General features: G+C 43.1%; 2 protein-coding genes across 8 annotated transcripts in view; one reads left to right on the forward strand and one right to left on the reverse strand.

Moving 5' to 3' along the window:
• The window catches only part of LOC117323245 (sodium channel protein para-like), a 156,841-nt gene that overhangs the window by 47,395 nt on the left and 91,854 nt on the right, over window positions 1-17,592 (forward strand). For 2 of the 7 annotated variants that reach the window (XM_033878323.1, XM_033878328.1), the window contains exon 1: window positions 142-316. The exons of 1 other annotated variant lie outside the window; for it this stretch is intronic. The gene's annotated coding sequence lies outside the window, so the exon portion shown is untranslated. Of the gene's footprint in view, window positions 1-141; window positions 317-17,592 lie in introns of those variants that run through there. 4 more of the 7 variants (XM_033878329.1, XM_033878330.1, XM_033878327.1 and 1 more) reach the window with 3 other exon arrangements.
• On the reverse strand, window positions 9,775-11,695 carry LOC117324625 (uncharacterized protein DDB_G0284459-like; the record flags this gene model as incomplete). The annotated part of the gene is made up of 3 exons (XM_033880548.1): window positions 9,775-9,794; window positions 11,126-11,264; window positions 11,420-11,695. Coding segments are annotated over 3 exons (435 nt in total), but the record flags the coding sequence as incomplete, so codon positions are not given.

Genomic DNA, 17,592 nt, shown 5'->3' on the forward strand with positions numbered 1-17,592 from the left:
ACATACAGGCTCTAGTAGTTACACGTGTGCTGTGTGAGTACCTTCATGGATTATAGTGCTCAAGACGACATTGTATTGTTTATCTAAAGAAAAGAGGAAATATATGTTTCCAAGCATCTGTGTGATTCAGTTGGCGATTGTTTTTGTTTAAAATGTGTATTCCGGGTGGATGTACTTCTTTCGGAACTCTGTGATATACTAACGGGACATCACCGAACACGCCTCCGGTGGAACCGTGTTACTCTGGGTAAACTCCGAAACTCCAAGTGTCATAGCAGCGTCTCGCCTGACCGGAAATCCCGAGACAAAACGACAGGTTAGTTATATGTCCCCGGTAAAGGTGATGCTGACAATGTCTATATGGCCAGTACATGATACCGACAACACCGGGCGCTGTGAATGTCGGGGTGTTTCATTAGGTCGCCCAATCGATATGGCCCCATATACATACACCTACCATTATCGGGATGGTGCGGTCGACTCTCTTCCATCTGGGATGCTATAAATTCAATGAAAACCATCTATTCTCATTTGGAAGATGAATCTCTCCTCAACCTATACGTTTAACTATAGCTGTTTGGGTTTACCACTTAACAAACTCTAACAAAGAAAGGCCAATCGAAACATTAGGAGCAAAACTACCCTTGTAGGTTGTGGTGCCGGATATCATTATACCACTGTAGGTTGTGGTGTGTGATATCATTGGTACCACTGTAGGTTGTGGTGCCTGATGTCATTAGTACCACTGTAGGTTGTGGTGTGTGATATCATTATACCACTGTAGGTTGTGGTGCCTGATATCATTGTAGCACTGTAGGTTGTGGTGCCTGATATCATTATACCACTGTAGGTTTTGGTGCCTGACGTCATTAGTACCACTGTAGGTTGTGGTGCCTGATATCATTTGTACCACTGTAGGTTGTGGTGCCTGATATCATTGTATCACTGTAGGTTGTGGTGCCTGATATCATTATACCACTGTAGGTTGTGGTGCCTGATAGCATTGGTACCACTGTAGGTTGTGGTGCCTGATATCATTGGTACCACTGTAGGTTGTGGTGCCTGATATCATTATACCACTGTAGGTTGTGGTGTGTGATATCATTGGTACCACTGTAGGTTGTGGTGCCTGACATCATTAGTACCACTGTAGGTTGTGGTGCCTGATATCATTATACCACTGTAGGTTGTGGTGCCTGATATCATTGATACCACTGTAGGTTGTGGTGCCTGACATCATTGGTACCACTGTAGGTTGTGGTGCCTGATGTCATTGGTACCACTGTAGGTTGTGGTGCCTGATATCATTATACCACTATAGGTTGTGGTGCCTGATATCATTGGTACCACTGTAGGTTGTGGTGCCTGATATCATTATACCACTGTATGTTGTGGTGTGTGATATTATTATACCACTGTAGGATGTGGTGTGTGACATCATTGGTTCCACTGTAGGTTGTGGTGCCTGATATCATTGGTACCACGGTAGGTTGTGGTGACTGACATCATTGGTACCACTGTAGGTTGTGGTGCCTGACATCATTGTATCACTGTAGGTTGTGGTGTGTGATATTATTATACCACTGTAGGTTGTGGTGCCTGACATCATTGGTACCACTGTAGGTTGTGGTGCCTGACATCATTGGTACCACTGTAGGTTGTGGTTTGTGATATCATTGGTACCACTGTAGGTTGTGGTTTGTGATATCATTGTACCACTGTAGGTTGTGGTGTGTGATATCATTGGTACCACTGTAGGTTGTGGTTTGTGATATCATTGGTACCACTGTAGGTTGTGGTGCCTGACATCATTGGTACCACTGTAGGTTGTGGTTTGTGATATCATTGGTACCACTGTAGGTTGTGCTGTGTGATATCATTGGTACCACTGTAGGTTGTGGTGCCTGATATCATTGGTACCACTGTAGATTGTGGTGCCTGATATCATTATACCACTGTAGGTTGTGCTGTGTGATATCATTGGTACCACTGTAGGTTGTGGTGCCTGATATCATTGGTACCACTGTAGGTTGTGGTGCCTGATATCATTATACCACTGTAGGTTGTGGTGCCTGATATCATTGGTACCACTGTAGGTTGTGGTGCCTGATATCATTGGTACCACTGTAGGTTGTGGTGCCTGATATCATTGGTACCACTGTAGGTTGTGCTGTGTAATATCATTGGTACCACTGTAGGTTGTGGTGCCTGATATCATTGGTACCACTGTAGGTTGTGGTGCCTGATATCATTATACCACTGTAGGTTGTGGTGCCTGATATCATTATATCACTGTAGGTTGTGGTGCCTGATATCATTGGTACCACTGTAGGTTGTGGTGCCTGATATCATTATACCACTGTAGGTTTTGGTGCCTGACATCATTGGTACCACTGTAGGTTGTGGTGTGTGATATCATTAGTACCACTGTAGGTTGTGGTGCCTGATATCATTGGTACCACTGTAGGTTGTGGTGCCTGATATCATTGGTACCACTGTAGGTTGTGGTGCCTGATATCATTATACCACTGTAGGTTGTGGTGCCTGATATAATTATATCACTGTAGGTTGTGGTGCCTGATATCATTAGTACCACTGTAGGTTGTGGTGCCTGATATCATTATACCACTTTAGGATGTGGTGTGTGATATCATTGGCAACACTGTAGGTTGTGGTGCCTGATCTCATTAGTACCACTGTAGGTTGTGGTGCCTGATATCATTATACCACTGTAGGTTGTGGTGCCTGATATCATTGGTACCACTGTAGGTTGTGGTGCCTGATATCATTGATACCACTGTAGGTTGTGGTGCCTGATATCATTGGTACCACTATAGGTTGCGGTGCCTGATATCATTATACCACTGTAGGTTGTGGTGCCTGATATCATTGGTACCACTGTAGGTTGTGGTGCCTGATTTCATTATACCACTGTAGGTTGTGGTGCCTGATATCATTTGTACAACTGTAGGTTGTGGTGCCTGATATCATTGGTACAACTGTAGGTTGTGGTGCCTGATATCATTGGTACAAATGTATGTTGTGGTGCCTGATATCACTGGTACAACTGTAGGTTGTGGTGCCTGATATCATTGGTACAAATGTATGTTGTGGTGCCTGATACAATTGGTACCATTGTAGGTTGTGGTGTGTGATATCATTGGTACCAATGTAGGTTGTGGTGCCTGATATCATTATGCCACTGTAGGTTGTGGTGTGTGATATCATTGCTACCAATGTAGGTTGTGGTGCCTGATATCATTATACCACTGTAGGTTGTGGTGCCTGATATCATTATACCACTGTAGGTTGTGGTGCCTGATATCATTATATCACTGTAGGTTGTGGTGCCTGATATCATTATACCACTGTAGGTTGTGGTGCCTGATGTCATTAGTACCACTGTAGGTTGTGGTGCCTGACATCATTGGTACCACTGTAGGTTGTGGTGCCTGACATCATTGGTACCACTGTAGGTTGTGGTGCCTGATATCATTGGTACCACTGTAGGTTGTGGTGCCTGACATCATTGGTACCACTGTAGGTTGTGGTGCCTGATATCATTGGTACCACTGTAGGTTGTGGTGCCTGACGTCATTAGTACCACTTTAGGTTGTGGTGCCTGATGTCATTAGTACCACTGTAGGTTGTGGTGCCTGATATCATTGGTACCACTGTAGGTTGTGGTGCCTGATATCATTGGTACCACTGTAGGTTGTGGTGCCTGATATCATTGGTACCACTGTAGGTTGTGCTGTGTAATATCATTGGTACCACTGTAGGTTGTGGTGCCTGATATCATTGGTACCACTGTAGGTTGTGGTGCCTGATATCATTATACCACTGTAGGTTGTGGTGCCTGATATCATTATATCACTGTAGGTTGTGGTGCCTGATATCATTGGTACCACTGTAGGTTGAGGTGCCTGATATCATTATACCACTGTAGGTTTTGGTGCCTGACATCATTGGTACCACTGTAGGTTGTGGTGTGTGATATCATTAGTACCACTGTAGGTTGTGGTGCCTGATATCATTGGTACCACTGTAGGTTGTGGTGCCTGATATCATTGGTACCACTGTAGGTTGTGGTGCCTGATATCATTATACCACTGTAGGTTGTGGTGCCTGATATAATTATATCACTGTAGGTTGTGGTGCCTGATATCATTAGTACCACTGTAGGTTGTGGTGCCTGATATCATTATACCACTTTAGGATGTGGTGTGTGATATCATTGGCAACACTGTAGGTTGTGGTGCCTGATCTCATTAGTACCACTGTAGGTTGTGGTGCCTGATATCATTATACCACTGTAGGTTGTGGTGCCTGATATCATTGGTACCACTGTAGGTTGTGGTGCCTGATATCATTGATACCACTGTAGGTTGTGGTGCCTGATATCATTGGTACCACTATAGGTTGCGGTGCCTGATATCATTATACCACTGTAGGTTGTGGTGCCTGATATCATTGGTACCACTGTAGGTTGTGGTGCCTGATGTCATTATACCACTGTAGGTTGTGGTGCCTGATATCATTTGTACAACTGTAGGTTGTGGTGCCTGATATCATTGGTACAACTGTAGGTTGTGGTGCCTGATATCATTGGTACAAATGTATGTTGTGGTGCCTGATATCACTGGTACAACTGTAGGTTGTGGTGCCTGATATCATTGGTACAAATGTATGTTGTGGTGCCTGATACAATTGGTACCATTGTAGGTTGTGGTGTGTGATATCATTGGTACCAATGTAGGTTGTGGTGCCTGATATCATTATGCCACTGTAGGTTGTGGTGTGTGATATCATTGCTACCAATGTAGGTTGTGGTGCCTGATATCATTATACCACTGTAGGTTGTGGTGCCTGATATCATTATACCACTGTAGGTTGTGGTGCCTGATATCATTATATCACTGTAGGTTGTGGTGCCTGATATCATTATACCACTGTAGGTTGTGGTGCCTGATGTCATTAGTACCACTGTAGGTTGTGGTGCCTGACATCATTGGTACCACTGTAGGTTGTGGTGCCTGACATCATTGGTACCACTGTAGGTTGTGGTGCCTGATATCATTGGTACCACTGTAGGTTGTGGTGCCTGACATCATTGGTACCACTGTAGGTTGTGGTGCCTGATATCATTGGTACCACTGTAGGTTGTGTTGCCTGACGTCATTAGTACCACTTTAGGTTGTGGTGCCTGATGTCATTAGTAACACTGTAGGTTGTGGTGCCTGATGTCATTGGTACCACTGTAAGTTGTGATGCCTGATATCATTGGTTGTAGCTGCATTTGCACAATGTAGGTTTCAGCGTCGTTGATCATTAGTAAGACGTCACTTCCTGTTCATTATTACCGTTCTAGTTGGCCTCAAATATTTACGTCACTTCCTGTGTACTCTTCCTCATCGTTACGTTACACGTAAAACTTTCAAAAATCCTTTGAAAAAGACTGAAAAGATAACGACAATGTTAGAACGAAACACGTTAGGATTACATGTTAGATATATCTATGTTGTTTAAAAGCAAACAGGGGACGGATTACTTCTGTAAAATTCCTCATTTTAATACGAACCTTAAAGTTCGTATATTTTTGAAAACGTTTCACGAATTGGGTATCTGAAATAAAATAAGCATTGTTGTAATTCCAAGGCTAGTATTAGTGTAGTTCTCGGACCCTTTCTCTGTCGTACAACACTATAAACATGGCGATTTCAGTAGTACAGATATTTTTAAGGTAGATAGCATGTCGTTTACCTGTTTATGTCTTCATGACAATGTTTACATTAACGTGAAACAAACGTTACGGTTAACTGAATCCAAACTTTCAGGAATGGTCAAATTCTACAGTAGACACTTCGCCTGACGCCGAAACATAGCGATAGACAAGGATAGGAAGGTTACAAATTATTTCAATTAATCATTTCGGTGGGAAACCGTATATTGTAGGAGATAAGCGAATCGGGTGACGATTTCAGAAATTAGCAACACACGACTCGGATACAAACCGTAATCTAAAAACACCGATGATCCGCGGAATCGATATTCATGGGAGTATTACTGAATGAAACATGTTTGTCTGGTCCACAAAACTACTGTATGTTACACGTGTGTGTCTGGTCCACTATGAAAACTAGTGAATGTTACATGCGTGTGTCTGGTCCACAAAACTATTGTATGTTACACGTGTGTGTCTGGTCCACAAAACTAGTGAATGTAACATGCGTGTGTCTGGTCCACTATGAAAACTAGTGAATGTTACCCGTGTGTGTCTGGTCCACAAAACTAGTGAATGTTACACGTGTGTGTCTGGTCCACAAAACTAGTGAATGTTACATGTGTGTGTGGTCCACAAAACTAGTGAATGTTACATGTGTGTGTCTGGTCCACAAAACTACTGTATGTTACACGTGTGTGTCTGGTCCACTATGAAAACTAGTGAATGTTACATGCGTGTGTCTGGTCCACAAAACTATTGTATGTTACACGTGTGTGTCTGGTCCACAAAACTACGGAATGTTACATGTGTGTGTCTGGTCCACAAAACTACTGTATGTTACACGTGTGTGTCTGGTCCACAAAACTACTGTATGTTACACGTGTGTGTTTGGTCCACAAAACTACTGTATGTTACACGTGTGTGTCTGGTCCACAAAACTATTGTATGTTACACGTGTGTGTCTGGTCCACAAAACTAGTGAATGTTACATGTGTGTCTGGTCCACTATGAAAACTAGTGAATGTTACATGCGTGTGTCTGGTCCACAAAACTACTGTATGTTACACGTGTGTGTCTGGTCCACTATGAAAACTAGTGAATGTTACATGTGTGTGTCTGGTCCACAAAACTACTGTATGTTACACGCGTGTGTCTGGTCCACAAAACTACTGTATGTTACACGTGTGTGTCTGGTCCACAAAACTAGTGAATGTTACATGTGTGTGTCTGGTCCACAAAACTACGGAATGTTACACGTGTGTGTCTGGTCCACAAAACTACTGTATGTTACATGTGTGTGTCTGGTCCACAAAACTACGAAATGTTACACGTGTGTGTCTGGTTCACAAAACTACGGAATGTTACACGTGTGTGTCTGGTCCACAAAACTACTGTATGTTACACGTGTGTGTCTGGTCCACAAAACTACGGAATGTTACACGTGTGTGTCTGGTCCACAAAACTACTGTATGTTACACGTGTGTGTCTGGTCCACAAAACTACTGTATGTTACACGTGTGTGTCTGGTCCACAAAACTACTGTATGTTACACGTGTGTGTCCGGTCCACAAAACTATTGTATGTTACACGTGTGTGTCTGGTCCACAAAACTACGGAATGTTACACGTGTGTGTCTGGTCCACAAAACTACTGTATGTTACACGTGTGTGTCTGGTCCACAAAACTATTGTATGTTACACGTGTGTGTCTGGTCCACAAAACTACGGAATGTTACATGTGTGTGTCTGGTCCACAAAACTACTGTATGTTACACGTGTGTGTTTGGTCCACAAAACTATTGTATGTTACACGTGTGTGTCTGGTCCACAAAACTATTGTATGTTACACGTGTGTGTCTGGTCCACAAAACTACGGAATGTTACATGCGTGTGTCTGGTCCACTATGAAAACTAGTGAATGTTACATGCGTGTGTCTGGTCCACAAAACTACTGTATGTTACACGTGTGTGTCTGGTCCACAAAACTAGTGAATGTTACATATGTGTGTGGTCCACAAAACTAGTGAATGTTACATGTGTGTGTGGTCCACAAAACTAGTGAATGTTACATGCGTGTGTCTGGTCCACAAACCTACTGTATGTTACACGTGTGTGTCTGGTCCATAAAACTAGTGAATGTTACATGCGTGTGTCTGGTCCACTATGAAAACTAGTGAATGTTACACGTGTGTGTCTGGTCCACAAAACTATTGTATGTTACACGTGTGTGTCTGGTCCACAAAACTAATGAATGTTACACGCGTGTGTCTGGTCCACAAAACTAGTGAATGTTACACGTGTGTGTCTGGTCCACAAAACTACTGTATGTTACACGTGTGTGTCTGGTCCACAAAACTAGTGAATGTTACACGTGTGTGTGTGGTCCACAAAACTAGTGAATGTTACATGTGTGTGTCTGGTCCACAAAACTACTGTATGTTACACGTGTGTGTCCGGTCCACAAAACTACTGTATGTTACAAGTGGGTGTCAGGTCCACAAAACTACTGTATGTTACACGTGTGTGTCTGGTCCACAAAACTACTGATGTTACACGTGTGTGTCTGGTCCACAAAACTACTGTATGTTACACGTGTGTGTCTGGTCCACAAAACTACTGTATGTTACACGTGTGTGTCTCTGGTCCACAAAACTACTGTATGTTACACGTGTGTGTCTGGTCCACAAAACTACTGTATGTTACACGTGTGTGTCTGGTCCACAAAACTAGTGAATGTTACACGTGTGTGTTTGGTCCACAAAACTATTGTATGTTACACGTGTGTCAGGTCCACAAAACTACGGAATGTTACACGTGTGTGTCTGGTCCACAAAACTACTGTATGTTACACGTGTGTGTCTGGTCCACAAAACTATTGTATGTTACACGTGTGTGTCTGGTCCACAAAACTACTGTATGTTACACGTGTGTGTCTGGTCCACAAAACTATTGTATGTTACACGTGTGTGTCTGGTCCACAAAACTACGGAATGTTACACGTGTGTGTCTGGTCCACAAAACTACGGAATGTTACACGTGTGTGTCTGGTCCACAAAACTACTGTATGTTACACGTGTGTGTCTGGTCCACAAAACTACGGAATGTTACATGCGTGTGTCAGGTCCACAAAACTACTGTATGTTACACGTGTGTGTCTGGTCCACAAAACTACTGTATGTTACACGTGTGTGTCTGGTCCACAAAACTACGGAATGTTACACGTGTGTGTCTGGTCCACAAAACTACTGTATGTTACACGTGTGTCTGGTTCACAAAACTACTGTATGTTACACGTATGCGTCTGGTCCACAAAACTACTGTATGTTACACGTGTGTGTGTCTAGTGCACACTACTACTATATGTTATATGTGTGTGTCTGGTCCAAAAATAAAGCATACCGTTGTCACATGGTTTCCTGCTAGGTTTGAGATCGATTTGTGACACTTTTTATGTTAACACATTAATTAATACGTCAGTCAGGTAACCGCTCTTCTTACCATTCCAGTACTATTCGTGGCGATTTGAAAAATAAAACTTTGTCTGTTAATTCTAACATGCTCCATTGTAATAAAATAAAAATAACCATTATATAAACGAAAGGGTTACTTAGATACTAGATATAGCCAAACTATTTTTAGATTAATAAAAAACAAAAACGAACGAAAATCAATTGTATGTAGGACAATAATAAAGGTTGGAATAGCATTTAGATATATTACTAATGTATCCAATAACTTAACAAGCGTAAACACAAAAATGCCAAAGCGTTCTCACTATTCCTGTGTACTTAACTCATTGGCTGATGATTGCGTTCACTCGACCGTGACCAGTCGATTGGCTTTGTCATAAAAACCCAATTAAAGCGAAAGCGTTGTCAGTTTCCCCTGTATCTTTATTTGAACATCTCTTCATTCTGTTACTACCAATTTAAAGCAGTATCGTATTGTGAATTCTTAACACCGTAAATGTTTTCAGATATGAAAAATCGGATTTGGCTTTAGTAGAATATGTTTTTGAAGTTTTGTAATACTGTGTAGGCTCGTGGAAATCTAGTCGACCATGGCATAGTCTATGAGGCCAGGGAATTAAATTTTAATGAATATGTGGTTAGCAGAACTTTCCCACACAGTCGGCGTATTCAGTGAATAATTGCACACAATGCGATCGCTGTCACTTGGTAAGACACGTTCACAGGAGTTATAGCACTTCATCAATATTTCATTTTCGTCTTCCTGAATTATTATTTAGCCCGTTATAATGTGGTTTTAATTAAAATTTGACACAGGACAATATTGAGGGACCCTTCTTTGTCACTGGATTCTGTCTACGTACACGCTAATGTACACTGTATACATATGTAATATGGTTGTTATAGAGGATTTTAGTACATACGGTAAAAATATCAATAAATCGGATTGGTATGACATCAAATTTCCGAATAGCTGACCTCTATCGGAGTAAAGGACCATATCATTATGGATTAATATGTGTTAACGAAGCATTGTTGTTTTCATTTTTGATATTTTATCAAGATAATTATATAAACAGATTACAGTGTGATGCAACGTTTGATTATAATGTTATGTGGCAATCAATTAAACTGTGGCTTAATTTTCTAAGAAGTACGTGCTAATAAAATGTCCTTATCTCTGTCTCTATCTCTGTCCCTGTCTCTGTCCCTGTCTCTCTCTCTGTCTCTGTCCCTGTCTCTGTCCCTGTCCCTGTCCCTGTCCCTGTCCCTGTCCCTGTCTCTGTCTCTGTCTCTGTCCCTGTCTCTGTCTCTGTCTCTGTCCCTGTCTCTGTCCCTGTCTCTGTCTCTGTATCTGTCCCTGTCCCTGTCTCTGACTCTGTCCCTGTCTCTGTCTCTGTCTCTGTCTCTGTCTCTGTCTCTGTCCCTGTCCCTGTCTCTGTCTCTGTCTCTGTCTCTGTCCCTGTCCCTGTCCCTGTCCCTGTCCCTGTCTCTGTCTCTGTCTCTGTCTCTGTCTCTGTCTCTGTCCCTGTCCCTGTCTCTGTCCCTGTCCCTGTCCCTGTCTCTGTCTCTGTCTCTGTCCCTGTCCCTGTCTCTGTCCCTGTCTCTGTCCCTGTCCCTGTCCCTGTCCCTGTCCCTGTCTCTGTCACTGTCTCTGTCTCTGTCCCTGTCCCTGTCCCTGTCTCTGTCTCTGTCTCTGCCTCTGCCGTTGTCTCTGTCTCTGTCTCTGTCTCTGTCCCTGTCCCTGTCCCTGTCTCTGTCTCTGTATCTATCCCTGTCTCTGTCTCTGTTTCTGTCCCTGTCCCTGTCCCTGTCTCTGTCCCTATCTCTGTCCCTGTCTCTGTCTCTGTCTCTGTCCCTGTCTCTGTCCCTGTCTCTGTCTCTGTCTCTGTCCCTGTCTCTGTCCCTGTCCCTGTCCCTGTCCCTGTCACTGTCCCTGCCTCTGTCCCTGTCATTGTCCCTGTCCCTGTCTCTGTCCCTGCCCCTGTCTCTTTCTCTGTCTCTGTCTCTGTCTATGTCCCTGTGTCTGTCCCTGTCCCTGTCTCTGTCACTGTCACTGTCTCTGTCTCTCTGTCTCTCTGTCTCTGTCTCTCTCTGTCTCTCTCTGTCTCTCTGTCTCTGTCTCTGTCCCTGTCCCTAGCCCTGTCTCTGTCTCTCTGTCTCTGTCACTGTCTCTGTCTCTGTCTCTGTCCCTGTCTCTGTCCCTGTCTCTGTCTCTGTCTCACTGTCTCTGTCACTGTCTCTGTCCCTGTCCCTGTCCCTGTCTCTGTCCCTGTCTCTGTCCATATCCATGTCCCTGCCCCTGTCCCTGTCCCTGTCCCTGTCCCTGTCCCTGTCACTGTCCCTGTCTCTGTCTCTCTGTCTCTGTCACTGTCTCTGTCTCTATCTCTGTCCCTGTCTCTGTCTCTGTCCCTGTCTCTGTCTCTATCTCTGTCCCTGTCTCTGTCCCTGTCCCTGTCCCTGTCTCTGTCCCTGTCTCTGTCTCTGTCCCTGTCCCTGTCTCTGTCCCTGTCTCTGTCTCTGTCCCTGTCTCTGTCCCTGTCTCTGTCTCTGTCCCTGTGCCTAGCCCTGTCTCTGTCTCTCTGTCTCTGTCACTGTCTCTGTCTCTGTCTCTGTCCCTGTCTCTGTCCCTGTCTCTGTCTCTGTCTCACTGTCTCTGTCACTGTCTCTGTCTCTGTCCCTGTCCCTGTCCCTGTCTCTGTCCATATCCATGTCCCTGCCCCTGTCTCTGTCTCTATCTCTGTCCCTGTCCCTGTCCCTTTCCTTGTCCCTGTCTCTGTTTCTGTGAGTGTGTTTATTCAAAGTCTGCATGTTGATTTGTAGATTTGGTTTGCTTCAAATGTTTGTCTTTGGCTTTTTTATTATAATACATGATAGAATTATCTTGACGGCGTGAGACGTTCTGTTTCCTGTTTACTATTTCCATTCCAAGCTAGCTAGAAACAGAATCAACAAGTCTGGACGTTCTAAAAATCTCCGACATCGGAAGCAACTCAATCTGCAATGACATTTTTTTCCATATTTTATCAAGACTTTTTACTTTGATGTGATCTTACAGATTCCATTGCTATCTCATGAGATCGATAGCGCTTCTGGCCTTGATGTTTGGTGTTCGTCCAAGCCAAGGAAGGTTTTGTCTCGGACCGAGGCAAACCAAAGTCGTTAAACGTGGTTCTCTCTACTCGACGTTCCCTTATGATATAAGAGGCTATCAACTATGTTATAGAAAAACACCTCCTATTGTGTCCATGTGAAGTGGTCCTTTCTGTCTTACCGTTCATAAGTAAGATTAGCTCGTGATAATGTCACTATAGTTTACTCTGCAACTCTAAAATCTCTCGAAAACTAAAATTAAAACATTTGATTGTTTATTGTAATCCAATTTTAAATGGCTATTAAAATCGGCTTTATGTAGTGCAACTACAAATGAATCGCGCGGTATAATATTAGGTTTTAACTGGCCGTGCTGATCTGGGGGTTCCCTATAACTTATGTATGATGTAGAGTACATCCAATAGCGAGAAGGATAATGTATGATGTACAGTACGTCCAATAGGGAGGGGGATAATGTATGATGTACAGTACGTCCAATAGGGAGGAGGATAATGTATGATGTACAGTACGTCCAATATGGAGGGGGGATAATGTATGATGTACAGTACGTCCAATAGGGAGGAGGATAATGTATGATGTACAGTACGTCCAATAGGGAGGGGGATAATGTATGATGTACAGTACGTCCAATAGGGAGGGGGATAATGTATGATGTACAGTACGTCCAATAGGGAGGAGGATAATGTATGATGTAGAGTACGTCCAATAGGGAGGGGGGATAATGTATGATGTACAGTACGTCCAATAGGGAGGGGAGATAATATATGATGTACAGTACGTCCAATAGGGAGGAGGGATAATGTATGTTGTACAGTACGTCCAATAGGGAGGAGGGATAATGTATGATGTACAGTACAGCCAATAGGGAGGAGGGATAATGTATGATGTACAGTACATCCAATAGGGAGGAGGGATAATGTATGATGTACAGTACAGCCAATAGAGAGGAGGGATAATGTATGATGGACAGTACGTCCAATAGGGAGGAGGATAATGTATGATGTACAGTACGTCCAATAGGGAGGGGGGATAATGTATGATGTACAGTACGTCCAATAGGAAGGAGGATAATGTATGATGTACAGTACGTCCAATAGGGAGGAGGGATAATGTAAGATGTAAAGTACGTCCAATAGGGAGGAGGGATAATGTATGTTGTACAGTACGTCCAATAGGGAGGAGGGATAATGTATGATGTAGAGCACGTCCAATAGGGAGGTGGGATAATGTATGATGTACAGTACGTCCAATAGGGAGGAGGATAATGTATGATGGACAGTACGTCCAATAGGGAGGAGGATAATGTATGATGTACAGTACGTCCAATAGGGAGGAGGATAATGTATGATGTAGAGTACGTCCAATAGGGAGGTGGGATAATGTATGATGTACAGTACGTCCAATAGGGAGGAGGATAATGTATGATGGACAGTACGTCCAATAGGGAGGAGGATAATGTATGATGTACAGTACGTCCAATAGGGAGGAGGATAATGTATGATGTACTGTACGTCCAATAGGGAGGAGGATAATGTATGATGTAGAGTACGTCCAATAGGGAGGTGGGATAATGTATGATGTACAGTACGTCCAATAGGGAGGAGGATAATGTATGATGGACAGTACGTCCAATAGGGAGGAGGATAATGTATGATGTAGAGTACGTCCAATAGGGAGGAGGATAATGTATGATGTAGAGTACGTCCAATAGGGAGGTGGGATAATGTATGATGTACAGTACGTCCAATAGGGAGGAGGATAATGTATGATGGACAGTACGTCCAATAGGCAGGAGGATAATGTATGATGTACAGTACGTCCAATAGGGAGGAGGATAATGTATGATGTACTGTACGTCCAATAGGGAGCTGGGATAATGTATGATGTACAGTACGTCCAATAGGGAGGGGGATAATGTATGATGTACAGTACGTCCAATAGGGAGGAGGATAATGTATGATGTACAGTACGTCCAATAGGGAGGGAGGATAATGTATGATGTATAGTACGTCCAATAGGGAGGGGAGATAATATATGATGTACAGTACGTCCAATAGGGAGGAGGGATAATGTATGATGTACAGTACGTCCAATAGGGAGGGGGGATACTGTATGATGTACAGTACGTCCAATAGGGAGGGGGGATAATGTATGATGTACAGTACGTCCAATAGGGAGGAGGATAATGTATGATGTACAGTACGTCCAATAGGGAGGAGGGATAATGTATGATGTACAGTACGTCCAATAGGGATAATGTATGATGTACAGTACGTCCAATAGAGAGGAGGGATAATGTATGATGTACAGTACGTCCAATAGGGAGGGGGATAATGTATGATGTACAGTACGTCCAATAGGGAGGAGGATAATGTATGATGTACAGTACGTCCAATAGGGAGGGGGATAAGCACACAAGACACGTAATCAATTTCTGTAATGACATCTACTTTCTGATTTTATGCGCGGCCGAAAACCACCATGGAATAGGAAGTGCGTGACAAACACCAATATAGTACTCAAACGCGAATATCTCATGTACGATGACTAATATATTCCGGTACTTCAACCGAATCGACGGATTATAGTTCTAACGAATTGTTTAGAAAGACAATGGCAACTAACCTATTTGGTTTTAGAAAGCATACTGCTTATAATAAAAGATAACCATTTGTTGGATATGATTAATTAACGTGGAAACAATATCCTATGTAATTCCTGGTAAATATTTGTTAAAGGTGATTTATATAGCTACAGTAGAAGAGAGTCTGTCTGATGTAACAATGGTTTCCTATATATTCCGTCTACGGCATATCTACCATTGCTAATGTAAATAAATTGAACTTAAAATTTGCGCCTTAAAAACACGCCCCCGTTTTGAACCTTTACCCTGCGCCCTAAAAACACGTCCCCGGATTTGAAGCTGTATCTTACGCTCATTTAAACCCCTCTCATATACATGTGTGCCAACTTTCTGTTCGCTCTATGCATGTTAAAGGGCGTCAAATGTGTCTCGGGCCGGTCGTCTCTCCTCGTCACCGAGCACTATCCGCTGGCGTCTTCCTGCCATAACCATTGTGCATTGTAGAAAACATTGGCTGAATCAATGAAGCAAGCCTTATACGCAATGCATTCTAGGACATATTTCTCTTCGTCAGTTTTTTCCCTTTGCATACTGATGAATGTTGCATGTGCTGTGCTCATATTTTGTCTTTATCTGACGGCGCTGTACAACCTAACCTCGCCCATTGTGATGCTGTGTTGGGAACTTGTTGTATTTAAAGTATTACCAGGCATTGCATTATTTTCTTTTCATTAAGGTTCCACGTCCGTACATCTGTTTTATACACGAGATTTACTCATGCGAAATTTAACACAATCTGGCGTTGTGGAAATTCATGAGTTAGCTTCACATTTATTTATAGATACCGAACAAACACATACGGCCGCGTGTCCATATATGTCTTAAGGTTTTCGGAATGTCTCATAGGCTATTGATCAGATAGATACCGGACTTCTCGGGATTTCTCGTGGTCAAATGATCTGATGGATACTGGATTTCTCGGAATGTCTTGTGGTCTATTGATCTGATAAATACTGGACTAATCGGGATGTCTCGTGGTCAAATGATATGATAGATACTAGGGATCTCGGAATGTCTCGCAGCCTATTGATTAGATGTTGGTCCTGTTGGACCATCACTCACAACAGTGATGTCGTACATTTCCTTGACAGTACACGGTCTCGCGCGGCAATAAATCAATAACAATGTAATTTAGACTTTATGGAAAAGTTTATTTTTCAACTGGAAACTTGTTTTTGCATTCTTGTTGAAAATTTCTATCAAGATTTGATTACTTTTATCTGCCGTGACCCAGAATTACACATCAAGCTTGAGGAGAAATCGATAATGGAGATTTTCTGTTCAGAGTTTCATTTCTACCTTACTCGGAGTCGCTAGATGTCATCCCCCTCTCTTTAACTACATCTGACGACTTCTCTCTCCTGGATTCTTTTCGGAACACATTCGGAACTCACTGAGTGTTAATGATTAATCTAAGATTTTGCTGATTGTATTTTATACCAATTTTCCGAAATTTAATGCCCCCCCCCCCCCCCCCCCCCCCTTTATATAATGTATATATTTGCACGTGAATCGATAGTTGGATATACATGCATAGAAACTGCCGTCAGTATCACATATGTATCCACAACGCCTCGAGTCTGCTGATATCGCGTGTTGAGCCTCCATCTCGTTTTTAATTCTGTGTCCGCTGGCTACAACGGGACGTATCGGCTAGAGAAGAGAGAGAGAGAGAGAGAGAGAGAGGCATTAAAATACCGCTGAGAGACTCTTAGACGGCCTGTATAGACCAGGAAGGGGAGATTATAGGACCGTGAGAGATTCCACTGAGAGACTCTTAGACGACCTGTATAGACCAGGAAGGGGAGATGTATAGGATCGTGAGAGACTCGACTGAGAGACTCTTAGACGGTCTGTATAGACCAGGAAGGGGAGATGTATAGGATCGTGAGAGACTCCACCGAGGGACTCTCAGACGGCCTGTATAGACCAGGAAGGGGAGATTTATAGGACCGTGAGAAACTCTTAGACGGCCTGTATAGACCAGGAAGGGGAGATGTATAGTATCGTGAGAGACTCCACTGAGAGACTCTTAGACGACCTGTATAGACCAGGATGAGGAGATGTATAGGATCGTGAGAGACTCCACTGAGAGACTCTTAGACGACCTGTATAGACCAGGATGAGGAGATGTATAGGATCGTGAGAGACTCTTAGACGACCTGTATAGACCAGGAAGGGGAGATTTATAGGATCGTGAGAGACTCCACTGAGAGACTCTTAGACCGCCTGTATAGACCAGGAAGGGGAGATTTATAGGATCGCGAGACTCTGAAACTCCCCCGAGGGAAACTTATAATGCTTATATAGCACAGGAAAGAGGATCGAGATAGACTTTAAAACTCCACTGAGAGACTATCAGCAGGTTCATATTGAAGGTGGAGAGATGTAGGATCGAGAGATACATCAAAACACCAATGAAAGACTCTCAGAAGGATACAGAAAAAAAAATATATGGAAAAACATAACTAATAAGCGTTATATATAGATTCACAGGTAGCCGTTTGGACTCTTGGAAGCAGATGTGAAATATATCCGGTATGAGAATGGCTGCAATCATTTCGTAGAGAGGTCAATGGCCTACTTGTGACATCGTAACACATACCATAGTGCGGGTCACAATGTCAACATGAAGTTCAA

Source organism: Pecten maximus, chromosome 3 (genome assembly GCF_902652985.1).
Source record: "Pecten maximus chromosome 3, xPecMax1.1, whole genome shotgun sequence".
Classification (NCBI taxonomy): Eukaryota; Metazoa; Mollusca; class Bivalvia; order Pectinida; family Pectinidae; genus Pecten; species Pecten maximus.